A 17354-nucleotide genomic window follows, 5' to 3' on the forward strand; every position below is an offset into this window, starting at 1 on the left:
ATTGGTCAACAGTAAGATCGAGGTGTTGTGGTCCAAGCCGATTCTCATGATTACCGCGCTAGTGGTCCACTTGAGCAGCCCTTTAACTGGTCCGAACTGGCATTAGCGAACAACCACACATAGGGGACTGAGCTGCGGTGTGTGCGATCAGAAAACTCAGCTCCCCTGGTGCAGTTACTGGGACGGCAAGGTCAATTGAGGCAGTCTGCATTCCAGAAGTGCTTACCGAAGAATATTACACTTTGCCGGGATGGCTCACAAAAGCTTGGAGAGGGATGGCTCCACGCCACCTGTGCTAGCTGCGCCAACCACCTTGCGCCACAAGCCATCACCTTCAGACATTCTTTCAATGGGGTTGTCCAGGCATGAATTAGACACTACAACTTAGGGGGCTGCTCCCCCACTGACATCCGGGGTGGCCCCGGTGACTGCAGTGCTGGACCATACAGGCACTATGCAGACTGCAACATGGGCAACAGAACCCACCTGCCTGCTACGCCACCGAGGCTTCCACATGCCATATGAACTTACTTTCGTCTGGGTTTCAAATGGGCTCACTAGGAAGAACTATGCCGAGGCAACTACCCTTGTGGTTAGGGATCAACCAATGTAGGTTTTAACTGCCGATCCGATGTCTGATGTTTTAATCAGAACATCGTCCGATCCGATGTTTTCACCGACAATAACTGAAATGTAACCTTAACAGGATGTAGGCCTACTAACAATACAAAACCTGTGTACTCCCTTAAAATGTCAGTTTACATATTACGGGTAATAAGAATAGTTTTTGCCTTCACAGTCACCGTTGAGAGAATAAATCGTGTAAATTCTGTACATCTTTTGCCACCGCGCACGATACCGATGTAGCCTAACTGATTACACAAACCCACGTCGTGCTTCCTGTGTACGGTACATGCAGAATAGACACAGCTTTTCCGACTGAATCTCGGTAACCTTTAGTCATCAAGGTGCACATGGCACTGCTGCACCATTGCGTTGGTGTCTTCATCGTGCATGCCAATGGCAGAGGTGCATGTTGTGTGTTTAGGTAACCATGCGGCTAAATTAAAAGTTAAATCGCAGGCTACCTTCAGACCAGTCACACAGCACCTCCTGTGTGCAGGGTGCCACACATGGTGTAGTTCCTGGATTGTTTTAATGGGTGTCAATAGAAGCGGTACACATGTACACTGACTGCTCCATGGGGCCGAGGTCCGTGCATTGAGTTGTTGCGCATAGATTGCGCAGGTACCAGTATAATTTCAGGGATACTTTACTTGGGTTTAACCATGGTATAACTGTTCACAAATGAAAAAAACAAAGTTTGTATTTATGCTCAAATAAAAAATATGAGCTTTTGTTTGCCAAAGCTGAGTGCAGAGTTTGCTCCTTTCTTCAAGTTAACCTCAGCACTCATATTGGCAAGGAAGGTCAAATTATGCCGATCCAATGTTTTTGCTGATGTTGCCTAACACTGGCCCGACCCGATGTCCGAACCAATCATTGGTTAATCCCTACTTGTGGTTCATCAGACTCCCTCCTCAGTTGAACATGAACCACAGCCCGACCATTCCTCCGACACCTCAGTCAATCCTGCGTCATCTGCCGATTTTGCGGCGGGATCGCCCTTGCGTAAGAAGCGCAAACACTCCTCGTTGTGTTCCACAGAGACCAAATCTAAGAAGTCACGATCCTCAATCCACCAGGATGTTTCTTCTGCAGCTATGATGACAAGGTACTAGTCCGAAATACTCTCTTCAATAGCCAGCCGCCTCGATCCAAGGCCCATGCCTGTGGTGACTGCCCCAGATTCAGATCCATTATCCCCGGATCCTTACCCACATCTGCCTCCGGCAACCCAGTCCATTCGAGGCAAAAACATCCCACCTCCTGCAAGGATCATGGACACGGATACAACCGGCACCAAGACCCAGAATCCTGGGCGTGATGTCAGCCGTTATGCACACGCATCCTGGTCCAATCTCAAGCCGAGCACGGTGTGTCTTCTGAAGACGGAGATATCAGCTCCACTGCCAGCCACCCATGGAGGCACATCTCCGTCTACTTTAGAGAGACATGATGCAGATACTGCGCCTGCCCTCCACTACTACACCGGGGAAGCCTCGTCACACACCTCTTTCAAGTGCCACCCAACCAGACTCGAGACCTTGACATCTCTCTTTCTGGAGCTACTGCTGGACCTCTCATTTGTCGCAGTGTTTCAAGTTCTTACTGATACTAAGTGATGATGGCCATATGCCCACAGGACACCATCCTACTTCCATTTTTCCTAAGACGACTTTGACAACTTCTTCGTCTCAGAGATGCGTGTCACCGCTAGAGATAAGGACAGGACAGGACAGGACACCTGGGAAAAACCTCTTTGTGGACAAGGAAAGGCTTACTTCAAGTTCACCCTTTCTGAACTTGACAGAGCCTCACAACATGGTCTCTGATGCACCGCCTTCCTGTCACTTCTATTAGAGTACCTGGCGCATGCTTGTGAAGAAGCCTCGCCCATCACTCTGGACTTAGTGACTGTTGCACTCCCGGCCCTTGATGTGAACATCAACAGCATATTTGAACAGTTTACACGGATCTCCAAAATGGCTACATCCACTCGAAGATCCAATGTGCTTGAAGCCATGAATATTCCCCACAAGGAAGTCAAGTCAAAACTTGAAAGTCTCCCACTCTACAGCAAGGACTTTTTGCCGGGAAATTCATGGCAACAATGGAGGCTGAGGCTAAGTCGATTGACACCGCCCACAAGCTTAGCTTTCCCATTAATTAAACATGGATCTTCATTGTCATCTGAGTACAAATGCAAAACCATTGGGGAAAACCTCCCTTTCGCTCCATTCTACCATGACCTAGTGCTATACTACAGTAAAATCTCGATAAGTCGAAGCTCAGGGGAATGGACGAAAAGTTCGAGTTATCCAACATTTGAGTTATCGAAAGTTACACGCTTCAGTGCACATGCAACCTTACCATGCTTACTGGCTTAAGGCAGTTGGCCTGCTAGCTTAGTCGAACACGAAGTGGGTTTTAGGCTATCCCTACTGTGTAAGTTTTCCTCAAACATCATCGTTAAACATGTTTTTATGTAGTACATTAATAAACAATAAACCAATGAAGTTATGTACCGGTACCTGTGTCTACGTCTTGAGAATTCATTCATTTGCTTTGCTTGATCGGGCTGTTACCGCATAATGCAGCGCGCGAGCCAGTCGGTCAGGGTTTCTGTGCTGGGTCACGTGATACATGTACAAAGCGCTTGAGGGCACATCATTCGTGCCTGATTTACTAAGGCTGCATCCGAATCTCTTGTCTAGAGCTAGGTCTTGGTATTCACTCCATTGGAAATGCATGGAGACGCGCAGACAATAGACCTAGCCTTAGCTCTGGAAGCCCGTTTCGGACATTATTTTACGGTTGCGGTTGATGCCCACCCAGTGCTTGTCGACCGACGTGACAATGGCAGCCCTTGTGAATATGCTCGGCTCATCAAAGAAAAGCTGTGCACGTGACAGTAATGACTCATAATGAAGGCAAGCGTTCTTTTATCACTTTTTATTCATCATTCTTCAGTTGTTTTTTTTTAATTGGCCTACCAAAACTTCGACATAAGCGGCTTAAGTGGTATTGACGTTTCGAGTTACGGATAGTTTATTGTACATAAAGGCCTATTCTTTTGTCAGGAATACAGAAAGACGTCGAGGTAAACGGAGTTTCAACTTAACAGGCTTCGACTTATCAAGATTTTACTGTATATACATGGTTTAAATTTCTCTTTGCTTTAGTTTAATATCAGCCTGCAATTGCCTAAAATTGGTACATGTACCTGAGAAGGCATGTTTAATGCCGAAATGGAAGCCGATGTTGCACCACTGCTGGGTGCAGGCCCACTGTTCGTGCTTGGGACTGCTCCTTACACATCCGTCAACTCTTTGCGTTGCTGTGACCAACTACCCTCTGCTCTTCAATGCGTCTTCTGTTCAGGACCTGCTAGTCCAAAGGCCTCGCCTCGACATAATCCAACATCTTTTCCAGATTTTGCTTTTGCCCTCCACTGAGGGCCAAGGTCAATACATGGCTCCGTCAGTCTTTGTCAAGGTCCTGAAGCAGTCGGACATGATCCCGGCCATCGTCCACCAAGAGATGAAATTATCACTTGAAGATTTTGAATGTTTCACATAGCCCTCTAAAACGTGCACTAACAGGCCCATCTGTGTTCCCGTAAGTGACTGCACTCTCCTCCACAGATCCATCATGATGGCCTTGTATTTTGTTACACCTCTCTAAAGCTCAGGGCGTTGCCCAACGATAACACCTGCATGCGTCGAGAAACTGAAGGGACAGCGGTATGAATAGCCCACTTTTAAGTTGCTCCAGAACTGCAATAAACCGTAACATAACGAGACAAAACCCAGTGAGCACCTGAATGCCCTTTTGCATACAGAAACCAAGTAAACTTTACATAACAGAGCTTGTATGTCTGCTATACAGTCAAAATCCAATGCTTGTAAAAATTTTCCTGCTTCACCCACCCAGTGCGCCCGGGCAAACCATGGGGAAGCTCATGCATACAAGTGAAAATGTTTACTTCGCCTACAGAGGGACCAATCTCAAGGACACCTGATTTCTTGTTGTATTTTCTTTTTTCATTACAAAATGCTGGCTGTAATTTCCTTCTACATTTTCCACTTCAAAATGGAAACGGGGCAAAACTGAATGCCACAATCAAGACAAATTACAATCTGTTTTCAATCATGATAAGATGTTCCTCATTTTGGCAGTCTTTTAATTCTCTGATTGCATCTGTAGAATCTGTGTACATACATGTACAAAGCAATTCTTTGTAAAATTCATCAAAATGATATTATAAATATATATTATTACAAATATTATTCATACTTGGTTTTCAATTAATAAAACTAAATTTTGATAATATTTCTATAAGCTCTGGTGACCAAAAGATTGGGGATTGGGGAAAATAGTGAGTCTTTGAGATTAGGGAGATCTCGAGAATTCCCTGGCACACAGGATAGATAGCCAAGCCCCTGAGAGTTGGAAATGGTGGGGAAGAAAATATTGGGGAAGTTTTTTTAATTTGGAAAGGAGGGAAATCTGGTTACTTGGGGCTAAAAATTGAGTAAACCGGAGACCACAAATGTTATCATTAAAGGCTAAATGACAGTCTTTTTAGGTTGATCAGCATCAAGAAGTTGATGTAGACAGGGGTCAAAACTGGGTCAAATGCTCCAAATTTGTGAAAATCTTTGCCCTCGTATCTGCTCCGAGCAGAAACTAAAGAGGGTGTGTTCTTAAATGAAGATGATGGTCCTTTGGTAAGAACTCACCACTTAGGAATGCAAGTTTATATGCATTTGGCATGGGGCATGAGTACACACTACAATTTATGCTGGAATGTATAGTCTTCACCAAACACGTGCAGGAACCCAGTTGGAAAACTTCTCACCAGCTTGTCTTTCTTTAACTAATGAGGGTGCACTTCAATTGAGGGCAGATACATGTAAAAACTGGACCTGAAACCTCATGTTTTCCCCACTCAGTTCCATCAACAGGGTAATTTAACATAGCTTGCATTCATTGTTTCAACAAAAAGAATCCTGCTTGTCCACTGTGTTTTTGTGTAAGGCTGCTTGCAATATCATGCATTGGGATTAATCATTCATGTCATGTGGTTAACAGCTCACCAATCAGATAAAGGAGATTAATAAGGTGTTGTATAATATAAGTTACCAATTAATACAGCTAGGCTGAGGACTGCAACCATGCATTTGGTGCATTGAAGCTTAATTCGTGCTATTGATATCATTGCAATTATTTTGAAGATATATTTGAAGCTCCTGTTGTTGATGCTGAGGATTGCCAAGATGGTATTGCAAAGCAGTCACAGTTGAAATCGTCAGCTGTCATCCCTCCAGTCGTGCTCATCTTAGCTCACAAGGAGCTTCAGTTGCTTCAGTCTTCCACCAGCAAGTTAAAGAGACTTGGTATCTCTTATCGTATTGTTGATGGTGATGGAGCTAATGAGACAGAAGGTTCTGTTGAGATTACAAGGTTACCGTCGTGTCTAGTAGAGAGGGAGGCAGAAGAACTCAGCAGGAGTAGACAACCTGTAGCAACATCAGTAATCCAGGTATGCTTTTGAAAAATAAATACAGAAGCAGCAATGAATTAGTCGCGCTGGCTTGTGCGTCTTTGATTTGAACAATTTTTGTCATCTATTTGGAGTGATGTTATAGTATAACTTGCTTCTACATATCAAAACTTATGTCACATTTAGTCATTTGAAGAGTCACAGATTCCAAGTCAATCAGAGAACTGTATCTTAGCAAGTGGATATTTTCTTGTCATCACAGGCATTATTGGAAGAATATCTGCAGGAACTGCAGAGGACAGCAGGAGCAAGCGCAGTGCTTCCAAAGACAATTACAAACATTCTTAAGTCGCAAGCCTGCCATGGTAGGTTTTTCTCAGGTCTAACTGGAGTTGGTTATTAATTTTATTCTTTATTTTTGACAAAATACTTAATACTTGGTACAGAGTTTCCCTTAGTTGACCAGTCACGGCAGCTTCTATTACAGTATCCCAGTTTTATCAGAAATAAAGATGTGATTTTGAGTTCTTTCTTATAGCTCTTCTTATAGGCAAATGACCTGGGTGTATTCACATTTGTTATGAAAAACATTTCATCATGCAGATAAAATGGAATATATTCGAGGTTTCAGGCACATTTATCCTGACATTGTTCTTAAGTTGTAAATGTAAGTAATCTTATTTTGAATGAAAATGAGAAGGTTGTCTTGTCCTCTTGGGTTGTAATGCGTGTAATTTTAACTTATGAGATCTTATAAGATTCTTATCAGACAGTGAAAAATGGTGAAATTGGTGTAAGAAAAGGTGTACAAAACTTCCAAGTATTAGATTGTGGTCTAAGAATTCAGAAGTGCTGGTCAGAAAATTTTTCAAGTTCTTTATAACAAAACGTGAGAGTAAGAAATCTTGGGGGAAACTTATCAGAAACACTTCCTCCATGCTTACATGTATAGGAACTCATGGTCACCTCCATAGATGTTTATCACCTCCTGGAAGCTCACTGTTTATGTCAAGTCAGTAAATTACATAATCAGTTGTGTGCTTCTCAGACTCCATGCAGTGGCATTGACTATTGTGGTGCAGCATGGGCTCTGTAGCAACAGACTCCCTAAGTGGTAAATTTGAATTCGGTAATTGTGCAGTTGACATACACATGTTCATCAGCCAAGAAGGAAAATGTGTGTTAGGAAATGTGCTTAAGAATCCTGACAGAAGAGAAATCTTTTGACATGATGGAGGAATGTATTCTAACACTGCATTTGGTCTACAAGATTATAGTAGTCAACCAGAAACTTGTGGTAATCTCAAAGAAATATTGTACATTTATGTGGCAAGCTGTACAAAAATACCGAGGCAAACATGACAGGCTGGCAAGTCTGTACAAACATGTACTTTATGAATTTGGATGTACTTCGTGTAATTGTGCTTGTATCAAAACTGAAGGTACATGTACAGGTTATAAAAATTTCTAAAAATTCTTACATGATTGCTATAAGAATTCCAACATTTCTTATAAGATTCTATAAGATCTTATAAGGATTTTATATGCAAATTACGAATCTTATATGAATATTTTTCTTATAAGAGCATCTTTAAAACTCTTATAAGATTCTATCTCAGATGCTGATAAGAAACTCTTACAAGCCTCTGATAAGAATCTTATATTGAGTATTTCATATGGGATAATCAAATAGACTCATATTTTTCAATTAAAGTTGTGCATGTACCTTTTGATTATTTCAAGATACCTCAAAATTGATTCGAGATATCTATAAATCAATTTTGAGATATCTGGAAATCCATTTTAAGATCTCTCAAATTCACTCTAAGATATCATGACATTGACTATTGATGAAGCAGGATTGGCTGCACATTGGAAAGATCTTGGGTACTCGTATTTGTTCCTCCCGGATGACCTTGGATGCTCTTTCTTTGGACATGTGCTATTGGTCAATGATTTAGAGATGAAAAAATTGAAATTGTTTCCGCTTCCTGTAGGACATGGGTCAAAGGGTCCCGTTTAGGTGCAGTATGCAGGGTATGTTTTTGTATGAAATTGGTTGAGAATGGTCAACCTTCTAGATGCAAGAGTGGCTTAAAAAACAACTGTTGTCAAGAAGATGTAATGGAAGACATTCAGCAGATTTTTCACGCTAAAGATCAGACCTGACAAGAAAGGTCATGAAGTCGGAAACATGGTGAGTTTCAAAACTTATTTTTCTATCCAAAATATTTGAAGTTAGCCAATTAAGCCTACACACTGTGAATCCTCATGGGTGTATAAGACCTCCAAATTTAAAAATTGAAATTCTGCCATGACTGGCTTTCAGTTCTTGTCAATATTGATGCGGACCTTAAATTTCATCGGTTTTGAGGATTCTCAATTTAACTTCACATCCATTTCATATTGGTGCAGCCACCTCAGCTGCCATGGCTGGTCAAAGGCAGTAGGGAGTCTATATCGCTGTTATATTCACATTTCCCAAGAGATTGCTCTTTGTTTTGTGTTTAGATGGGGTTAATTTCTGTAACTTAGGGGCCATCCAAAGTTTAGAACATTCCCACAGTTGCACTAGTGTACAAAGGGGGGAGGGAGTTGTAGGCGGTATATGACTTTTGGGGTCCTGTAAAATGATTTTTTTAATAGTAATATTTCCATTGATATGTAAAACGTGAAAAAGCAAGAAAAGCAAGCATTACATACAATCACCAGTCATGTGATCATGTGCTGAAAGCTGGCTTTGATGGTGAGTACATCTGCAATATTCACATGCATCATGCATGTACATGTACTTTCCATGTAAGGCCCACCCTCTATGGCACAGCCTACACACCACATTGATATGATGCACTGTGGGCATGTATGTGAAGCCCAGCCTGTGAAAGTGAGCACACAGCACTATGCACCAGCAGTACCGTACCTTTACTAAATAACCTTTGACATTGTGGCACATCGTTCCCAACTCGATATCCATTTTTACCCGTCTACTGCAAGTCCATCAAAGTTTAGTCGCACAGCGCAGTCCAGTGCGAGCAGTGCAGGATCAAAGTTATCACGGGAATATCTTCGTCTCAATTCCAACAGACTGTGTTTAATGGACTTGGGATGAAAAGATTTGGCAAAAAAAGGGGAGATTTGGTGGCTCTTTGTAGTGGACCCAGTCACGCTACTCAGAAAGCAAAACTACTGAAGGTGGCATTACTTTGTTGAAACAAAAATCTTTTGTTTCTGATCCTTTGCCTTCCATTTTTGGTTTTTTTTTTAACCCTAACATACATCAATCCTTCACTAGTAGGAGGGTTTAGGACTGTTAGGGTTAATGATTGTAATGGCATTGACAGATGAAGCGAATGCAAATAAAATGCTGACTCATGGCTTACATAATGGATTTAAGGAAATTTAAGATTGGCTTGCTGAAAGGGATATTACAATTCACCCTTCTCCAAACATGCCCACCTGATTACAGCCATTACTTGCTTTTGAATTATCTCTATTTGCTGCAAAAATGAGATGGTATGGAACAGAGGTCATTATTGCTAATACATGCAGCTCAATTAGACAAGCAGCCTTATGTCAAACATGCAGAGAATGTTAGAAAATCTCTGCAAAGCTTGACGAAATGTCAACTTGCATTGGCAAGGATTTGAAGTAGCTCTGATGTACTTCATTTTGAATTCAGTTGTGCCTTCTTTTGCTCTCTGAAAAGCTGAACTTTGCTTCCTGAGAAATACTGATTGTTACTGTCATCATTAACATCCCTCCAGGAACTCTCAATCTGCTGATTATGTACTGAGGATCCTGTTGTATGACTTGACCTGCTATGTCCTCTCACAATATTCACAATATGGCACATCAATATTATCTAGCCCATGATATGATCGCTTTCTCGAAGGAATCCCATAAACAGTTGTAGCTTCAAGAAAAGGTTCAGTACTCTCTTGTTATTTAGACAGCTCAGGTACAAAAACCAAATGAGAGCTGCCATCTATGACACCATGGACTGTCATTTTACACCTGTAAATAGGTGAAACAAAACAAATGAAATAACATTGTGAGTAGCAAACTCTTTTTTTATCCTTATACAGGAAAACCCCCATCACACCCACATGATCTTACCTTACAGGGAAGTTGTCAGGTCATAGTACAATTGCATCAAAGTCTTTTACATTGTGGAATGATCCAATTGCATCTTAGCAGTTGGGACTTACGCTCAGTTTAATTGTGCAGAAAAACATAATTCAAACTTCATGCACATGCTGGCAACATAGTAACAACCTGGAACGATCATGAAAGAACAATTTTTTGCCCAATTTTTAAAGGACAACCTTGTCTTATCCATCTTTGCACAGTGACCTGTGATCCTGTGCTATTGTTAGCAATAATACAACAATTTGGATTGCTGTACAGGAGTTTATCCATTTGATTTTGATTGGTTTAATCCAAGTTAGATTGGACTTTCATTTTCTCCTTGACGGCATAGTAGGTAATTCCAGTTAATCTGATCAAAGGCTTTTTTGGTCAACACTGATGATAGCAAACTCAAAATTTCCCCAATTAGCGTTGATCTACAACATCCCGAATGTGCAAGAGCTTGTAATGTACATGTATCTTTCACCCACTACACCACAAAATCATTCTTCCCCAACTAGAATCAGCATAACTTCAAGCTGTTGGTGATGACCTCAGATAGAATTCAATAATCAACTGTAAGTAAACTGATAGGATGCTAGTTCTTCAGTTCGTCTAGATCTGTTCCCTTAATTTTTGTAAATCAGCCTGACAAGGGCCCTATTCATGGTCTCACTTACAAGATCCCATTTGAAACAGTGATTATAAACATGTACCAAATCAAAATCAATAACCAGTAATCCAAAAACGTTGATGGCATTCTACAGTCAGTCCATATACACCTGGGAATTTTTTTTAGTTTATTTGGTAAAGAGAGCGAGGTTGACTTTGTCTTTGGTCATAATTGTTTCAAAGTCATGATCAGGAATTTCTTTCTTGTTAACATTTGAGTTATGAAGATGACTTTTTCTGAAATACTTTTAGATTTGTAAAAGAAATTTTTGAAAAGTGTGAGAAATGTTTAACATCCCATCTGGAGTATTCGAATGTGTGCCATCAGGATTGAAAAGTTTGTCCATTCTACTAATCTCCCTGTTTTGTTTTTTTTCAGTAGAAGGATGATTTTGAGGGTTTTTTCTTCATCCTTCATAACACTGCAAACTCAACTGCAATGTTTCCATTCCAAGATTTCATAGTTTGTTATTATATTTTTATCAAGAAGTTTGATATCTCCTGAATTAGCACTGTGGGTTGTGAATCAGCATATATTGCTTTTAGAGCTCACTATGAACAGGCTTTTCTGTTGGGGCCTTTTTTACTTTGAGGATTTCTTTCACTTGAAGTTTTCTGTATTCCCACCAATCTGCAATAGAGCTGTATTTGTCTTTTTATTTTGCCAAAACCTCTGAAAATGCTGTATTCTGAAAATAGATTCTTCTTCTAGGAGGCTTTTGTTTCATATCTGTCTACCTTGTCCATAATTTGATGGAGTAAGGGTCTTCTAATTTCCTACCTACTGTATATGACAATTGTACTTTGTTACACAGTTGCCAATCGGGGACCCTCTGTCAATCGGGGACCTTATTGTCCTCTATTGTTCAGGGTCCCCAATTGAATGCAGAAACAAACTCTTGAAAGAAAGAACGACACTTCAATGGGTTAACCTTGCGTATGAACAGGGGGAGCTAGATGCTGCTCTGCCAATCCAAAGGAATACAAGCTTGTGCCAGAATAGAATTGCACAAGGCTGTCATCCACTGGATACCAATATCAGCTGGGGCCTGAATCATCTCACTTACTCAGCTGCCATGGCTGGTCAAAGGCAGTAGGGAGTCTATATCGCTGTTATATTCACATTTCCCAAGAGATTGCTCTTTGTTTTGTGTTTAGATGGGGTTAATTTCTGTAACTTAGGGGCCATCCAAAGTTTAGAACATTCCCACAGTTGCACTAGTGTACAAAGGGGGGAGGGAGTTGTATGCGGTATATGACTTTTGGGGTCCTGTAAAATGATTTTTTTAATAGTAATATTTCCATTGATATGTAAAACGTGAAAAAGCAAGAAAAGCAAGCATTACATACAATCACCAGTCATGTGATCATGTGCTGAAAGCTGGCTTTGATGGTGAGTACATCTGCAATATTCACATGCATCATGCATGTACGTGTACTTTCCATGTAAGGCCCACCCTCTATGGCACAGCCTACACACCACATTGATATGATGCACTGTGGGCATGTATGTGAAGCCCAGCCTGTGAAAGTGAGCACACAGCACTATGCACCAGCAGTACCGTACCTTTACTAAATAACCTTTGACATTGTGGCACATCGTTCCCAACTCGATATCCATTTTTACCCGTCTACTGCAAGTCCATCAAAGTTTAGTCGCACAGCGCAGTCCAGTGCGAGCAGTGCAGGATCAAAGTTATCACGGGAATATCTTCGTCTCAATTCCAACAGACTGTGTTTAATGGACTTGGGATGAAAAGATTTGGCAAAAAAAGGGGAGATTTGGTGGCTCTTTGTAGTGGACCCAGTCACGCTACTCAGAAAGCAAAACTACTGAAGGTGGCATTACTTTGTTGAAACAAAAATCTTTTGTTTCTGATCCTTTGCCTTCCATTTTTGGTTTTTTTTTAACCCTAACATACATCAATCCTTCACTAGTAGGAGGGTTTAGGACTGTTAGGGTTAATGATTGTAATGGCATTGACAGATGAAGCGAATGCAAATAAAATGCTGACTCATGGCTTACATAATGGATTTAAGGAAATTTAAGATTGGCTTGCTGAAAGGGATATTACAATTCACCCTTCTCCAAACATGCCCACCTGATTACAGCCATTACTTGCTTTTGAATTATCTCTATTTGCTGCAAAAATGAGATGGTATGGAACAGAGGTCATTATTGCTAATACATGCAGCTCAATTAGACAAGCAGCCTTATGTCAAACATGCAGAGAATGTTAGAAAATCTCTGCAAAGCTTGACGAAATGTCAACTTGCATTGGCAAGGATTTGAAGTAGCTCTGATGTACTTCATTTTGAATTCAGTTGTGCCTTCTTTTGCTCTCTGAAAAGCTGAACTTTGCTTCCTGAGAAATACTGATTGTTACTGTCATCATTAACATCCCTCCAGGAACTCTCAATCTGCTGATTATGTACTGAGGATCCTGTTGTATGACTTGACCTGCTATGTCCTCTCACAATATTCACAATATGGCACATCAATATTATCTAGCCCATGATATGATCGCTTTCTCGAAGGAATCCCATAAACAGTTGTAGCTTCAAGAAAAGGTTCAGTACTCTCTTGTTATTTAGACAGCTCAGGTACAAAAACCAAATGAGAGCTGCCATCTATGACACCATGGACTGTCATTTTACACCTGTAAATAGGTGAAACAAAACAAATGAAATAACATTGTGAGTAGCAAACTCTTTTTTTATCCTTATACAGGAAAACCCCCATCACACCCACATGATCTTACCTTACAGGGAAGTTGTCAGGTCATAGTACAATTGCATCAAAGTCTTTTACATTGTGGAATGATCCAATTGCATCTTAGCAGTTGGGACTTACGCTCAGTTTAATTGTGCAGAAAAACATAATTCAAACTTCATGCACATGCTGGCAACATAGTAACAACCTGGAACGATCATGAAAGAACAATTTTTTGCCCAATTTTTAAAGGACAACCTTGTCTTATCCATCTTTGCACAGTGACCTGTGATCCTGTGCTATTGTTAGCAATAATACAACAATTTGGATTGCTGTACAGGAGTTTATCCATTTGATTTTGATTGGTTTAATCCAAGTTAGATTGGACTTTCATTTTCTCCTTGACGGCATAGTAGGTAATTCCAGTTAATCTGATCAAAGGCTTTTTTGGTCAACACTGATGATAGCAAACTCAAAATTTCCCCAATTAGCGTTGATCTACAACATCCCGAATGTGCAAGAGCTTGTAATGTACATGTATCTTTCACCCACTACACCACAAAATCATTCTTCCCCAACTAGAATCAGCATAACTTCAAGCTGTTGGTGATGACCTCAGATAGAATTCAATAATCAACTGTAAGTAAACTGATAGGATGCTAGTTCTTCAGTTCGTCTAGATCTGTTCCCTTAATTTTTGTAAATCAGCCTGACAAGGGCCCTATTCATGGTCTCACTTACAAGATCCCATTTGAAACAGTGATTATAAACATGTACCAAATCAAAATCAATAACCAGTAATCCAAAAACGTTGATGGCATTCTACAGTCAGTCCATATACACCTGGGAATTTTTTTTAGTTTATTTGGTAAAGAGAGCGAGGTTGACTTTGTCTTTGGTCATAATTGTTTCAAAGTCATGATCAGGAATTTCTTTCTTGTTAACATTTGAGTTATGAAGATGACTTTTTCTGAAATACTTTTAGATTTGTAAAAGAAATTTTTGAAAAGTGTGAGAAATGTTTAACATCCCATCTGGAGTATTCGAATGTGTGCCATCAGGATTGAAAAGTTTGTCCATTCTACTAATCTCCCTGTTTTGTTTTTTTTCAGTAGAAGGATGATTTTGAGGGTTTTTTCTTCATCCTTCATAACACTGCAAACTCAACTGCAATGTTTCCATTCCAAGATTTCATAGTTTGTTATTATATTTTTATCAAGAAGTTTGATATCTCCTGAATTAGCACTGTGGGTTGTGAATCAGCATATATTGCTTTTAGAGCTCACTATGAACAGGCTTTTCTGTTGGGGCCTTTTTTACTTTGAGGATTTCTTTCACTTGAAGTTTTCTGTATTCCCACCAATCTGCAATAGAGCTGTATTTGTCTTTTTATTTTGCCAAAACCTCTGAAAATGCTGTATTCTGAAAATAGATTCTTCTTCTAGGAGGCTTTTGTTTCATATCTGTCTACCTTGTCCATAATTTGATGGAGTAAGGGTCTTCTAATTTCCTACCTACTGTATATGACAATTGTACTTTGTTACACAGTTGCCAATCGGGGACCCTCTGTCAATCGGGGACCTTATTGTCCTCTATTGTTCAGGGTCCCCAATTGAATGCAGAAACAAACTCTTGAAAGAAAGAACGACACTTCAATGGGTTAACCTTGCGTATGAACAGGGGGAGCTAGATGCTGCTCTGCCAATCCAAAGGAATACAAGCTTGTGCCAGAATAGAATTGCACAAGGCTGTCATCCACTGGATACCAATATCAGCTGGGGCCTGAATCATCTCACTTACTCAGCTGCCATGGCTGGTCAAAGGCAGTAGGGAGTCTATATCGCTGTTATATTCACATTTCCCAAGAGATTGCTCTTTGTTTTGTGTTTAGATGGGGTTAATTTCTGTAACTTAGGGGCCATCCAAAGTTTAGAACATTCCCACAGTTGCACTAGTGTACAAAGGGGGGAGGGAGTTGTATGCGGTATATGACTTTTGGGGTCCTGTAAAATGATTTTTTTAATAGTAATATTTCCATTGATATGTAAAACGTGAAAAAGCAAGAAAAGCAAGCATTACATACAATCACCAGTCATGTGATCATGTGCTGAAAGCTGGCTTTGATGGTGAGTACATCTGCAATATTCACATGCATCATGCATGTACATGTACTTTCCATGTAAGGCCCACCCTCTATGGCACAGCCTACACACCACATTGATATGATGCACTGTGGGCATGTATGTGAAGCCCAGCCTGTGAAAGTGAGCACACAGCACTATGCACCAGCAGTACCGTACCTTTACTAAATAACCTTTGACATTGTGGCACATCGTTCCCAACTCGATATCCATTTTTACCCGTCTACTGCAAGTCCATCAAAGTTTAGTCGCACAGCGCAGTCCAGTGCGAGCAGTGCAGGATCAAAGTTATCACGGGAATATCTTCGTCTCAATTCCAACAGACTGTGTTTAATGGACTTGGGATGAAAAGATTTGGCAAAAAAAGGGGAGATTTGGTGGCTCTTTGTAGTGGACCCAGTCACGCTACTCAGAAAGCAAAACTACTGAAGGTGGCATTACTTTGTTGAAACAAAAATCTTTTGTTTCTGATCCTTTGCCTTCCATTTTTGGTTTTTTTTTAACCCTAACATACATCAATCCTTCACTAGTAGGAGGGTTTAGGACTGTTAGGGTTAATGATTGTAATGGCATTGACAGATGAAGCGAATGCAAATAAAATGCTGACTCATGGCTTACATAATGGATTTAAGGAAATTTAAGATTGGCTTGCTGAAAGGGATATTACAATTCACCCTTCTCCAAACATGCCCACCTGATTACAGCCATTACTTGCTTTTGAATTATCTCTATTTGCTGCAAAAATGAGATGGTATGGAACAGAGGTCATTATTGCTAATACATGCAGCTCAATTAGACAAGCAGCCTTATGTCAAACATGCAGAGAATGTTAGAAAATCTCTGCAAAGCTTGACGAAATGTCAACTTGCATTGGCAAGGATTTGAAGTAGCTCTGATGTACTTCATTTTGAATTCAGTTGTGCCTTCTTTTGCTCTCTGAAAAGCTGAACTTTGCTTCCTGAGAAATACTGATTGTTACTGTCATCATTAACATCCCTCCAGGAACTCTCAATCTGCTGATTATGTACTGAGGATCCTGTTGTATGACTTGACCTGCTATGTCCTCTCACAATATTCACAATATGGCACATCAATATTATCTAGCCCATGATATGATCGCTTTCTCGAAGGAATCCCATAAACAGTTGTAGCTTCAAGAAAAGGTTCAGTACTCTCTTGTTATTTAGACAGCTCAGGTACAAAAACCAAATGAGAGCTGCCATCTATGACACCATGGACTGTCATTTTACACCTGTAAATAGGTGAAACAAAACAAATGAAATAACATTGTGAGTAGCAAACTCTTTTTTTATCCTTATACAGGAAAACCCCCATCACACCCACATGATCTTACCTTACAGGGAAGTTGTCAGGTCATAGTACAATTGCATCAAAGTCTTTTACATTGTGGAATGATCCAATTGCATCTTAGCAGTTGGGACTTACGCTCAGTTTAATTGTGCAGAAAAACATAATTCAAACTTCATGCACATGCTGGCAACATAGTAACAACCTGGAACGATCATGAAAGAACAATTTTTTGCCCAATTTTTAAAGGACAACCTTGTCT

At 40.4% G+C, this 17354-nt stretch overlaps 1 protein-coding gene across 5 annotated transcripts in view; it reads left to right on the top strand.

The window, feature by feature from the left end:
• The window catches only part of LOC110988541 (DNA mismatch repair protein Mlh3-like), a 78290-nt gene that overhangs the window by 31730 nt on the left and 29206 nt on the right, over positions 1 to 17354 (top strand). For all 5 annotated transcript variants that reach the window (XM_022252160.2, XM_087133082.1, XM_087133086.1 and 2 more), the window contains 2 exons: positions 5862 to 6169; positions 6393 to 6495. In XM_022252160.2, the coding sequence (XP_022107852.2) occupies positions 5862 to 6169; positions 6393 to 6495 (411 nt within the window). The remainder of the gene's footprint in view (positions 1 to 5861; positions 6170 to 6392; positions 6496 to 17354) is intronic.

This window comes from Acanthaster planci, linkage group LG01 (assembly GCF_054643075.1).
Source record: "Acanthaster planci isolate LZ-2023a linkage group LG01, COTS_SCS, whole genome shotgun sequence".
Taxonomy (NCBI): domain Eukaryota; kingdom Metazoa; phylum Echinodermata; class Asteroidea; order Valvatida; family Acanthasteridae; genus Acanthaster; species Acanthaster planci.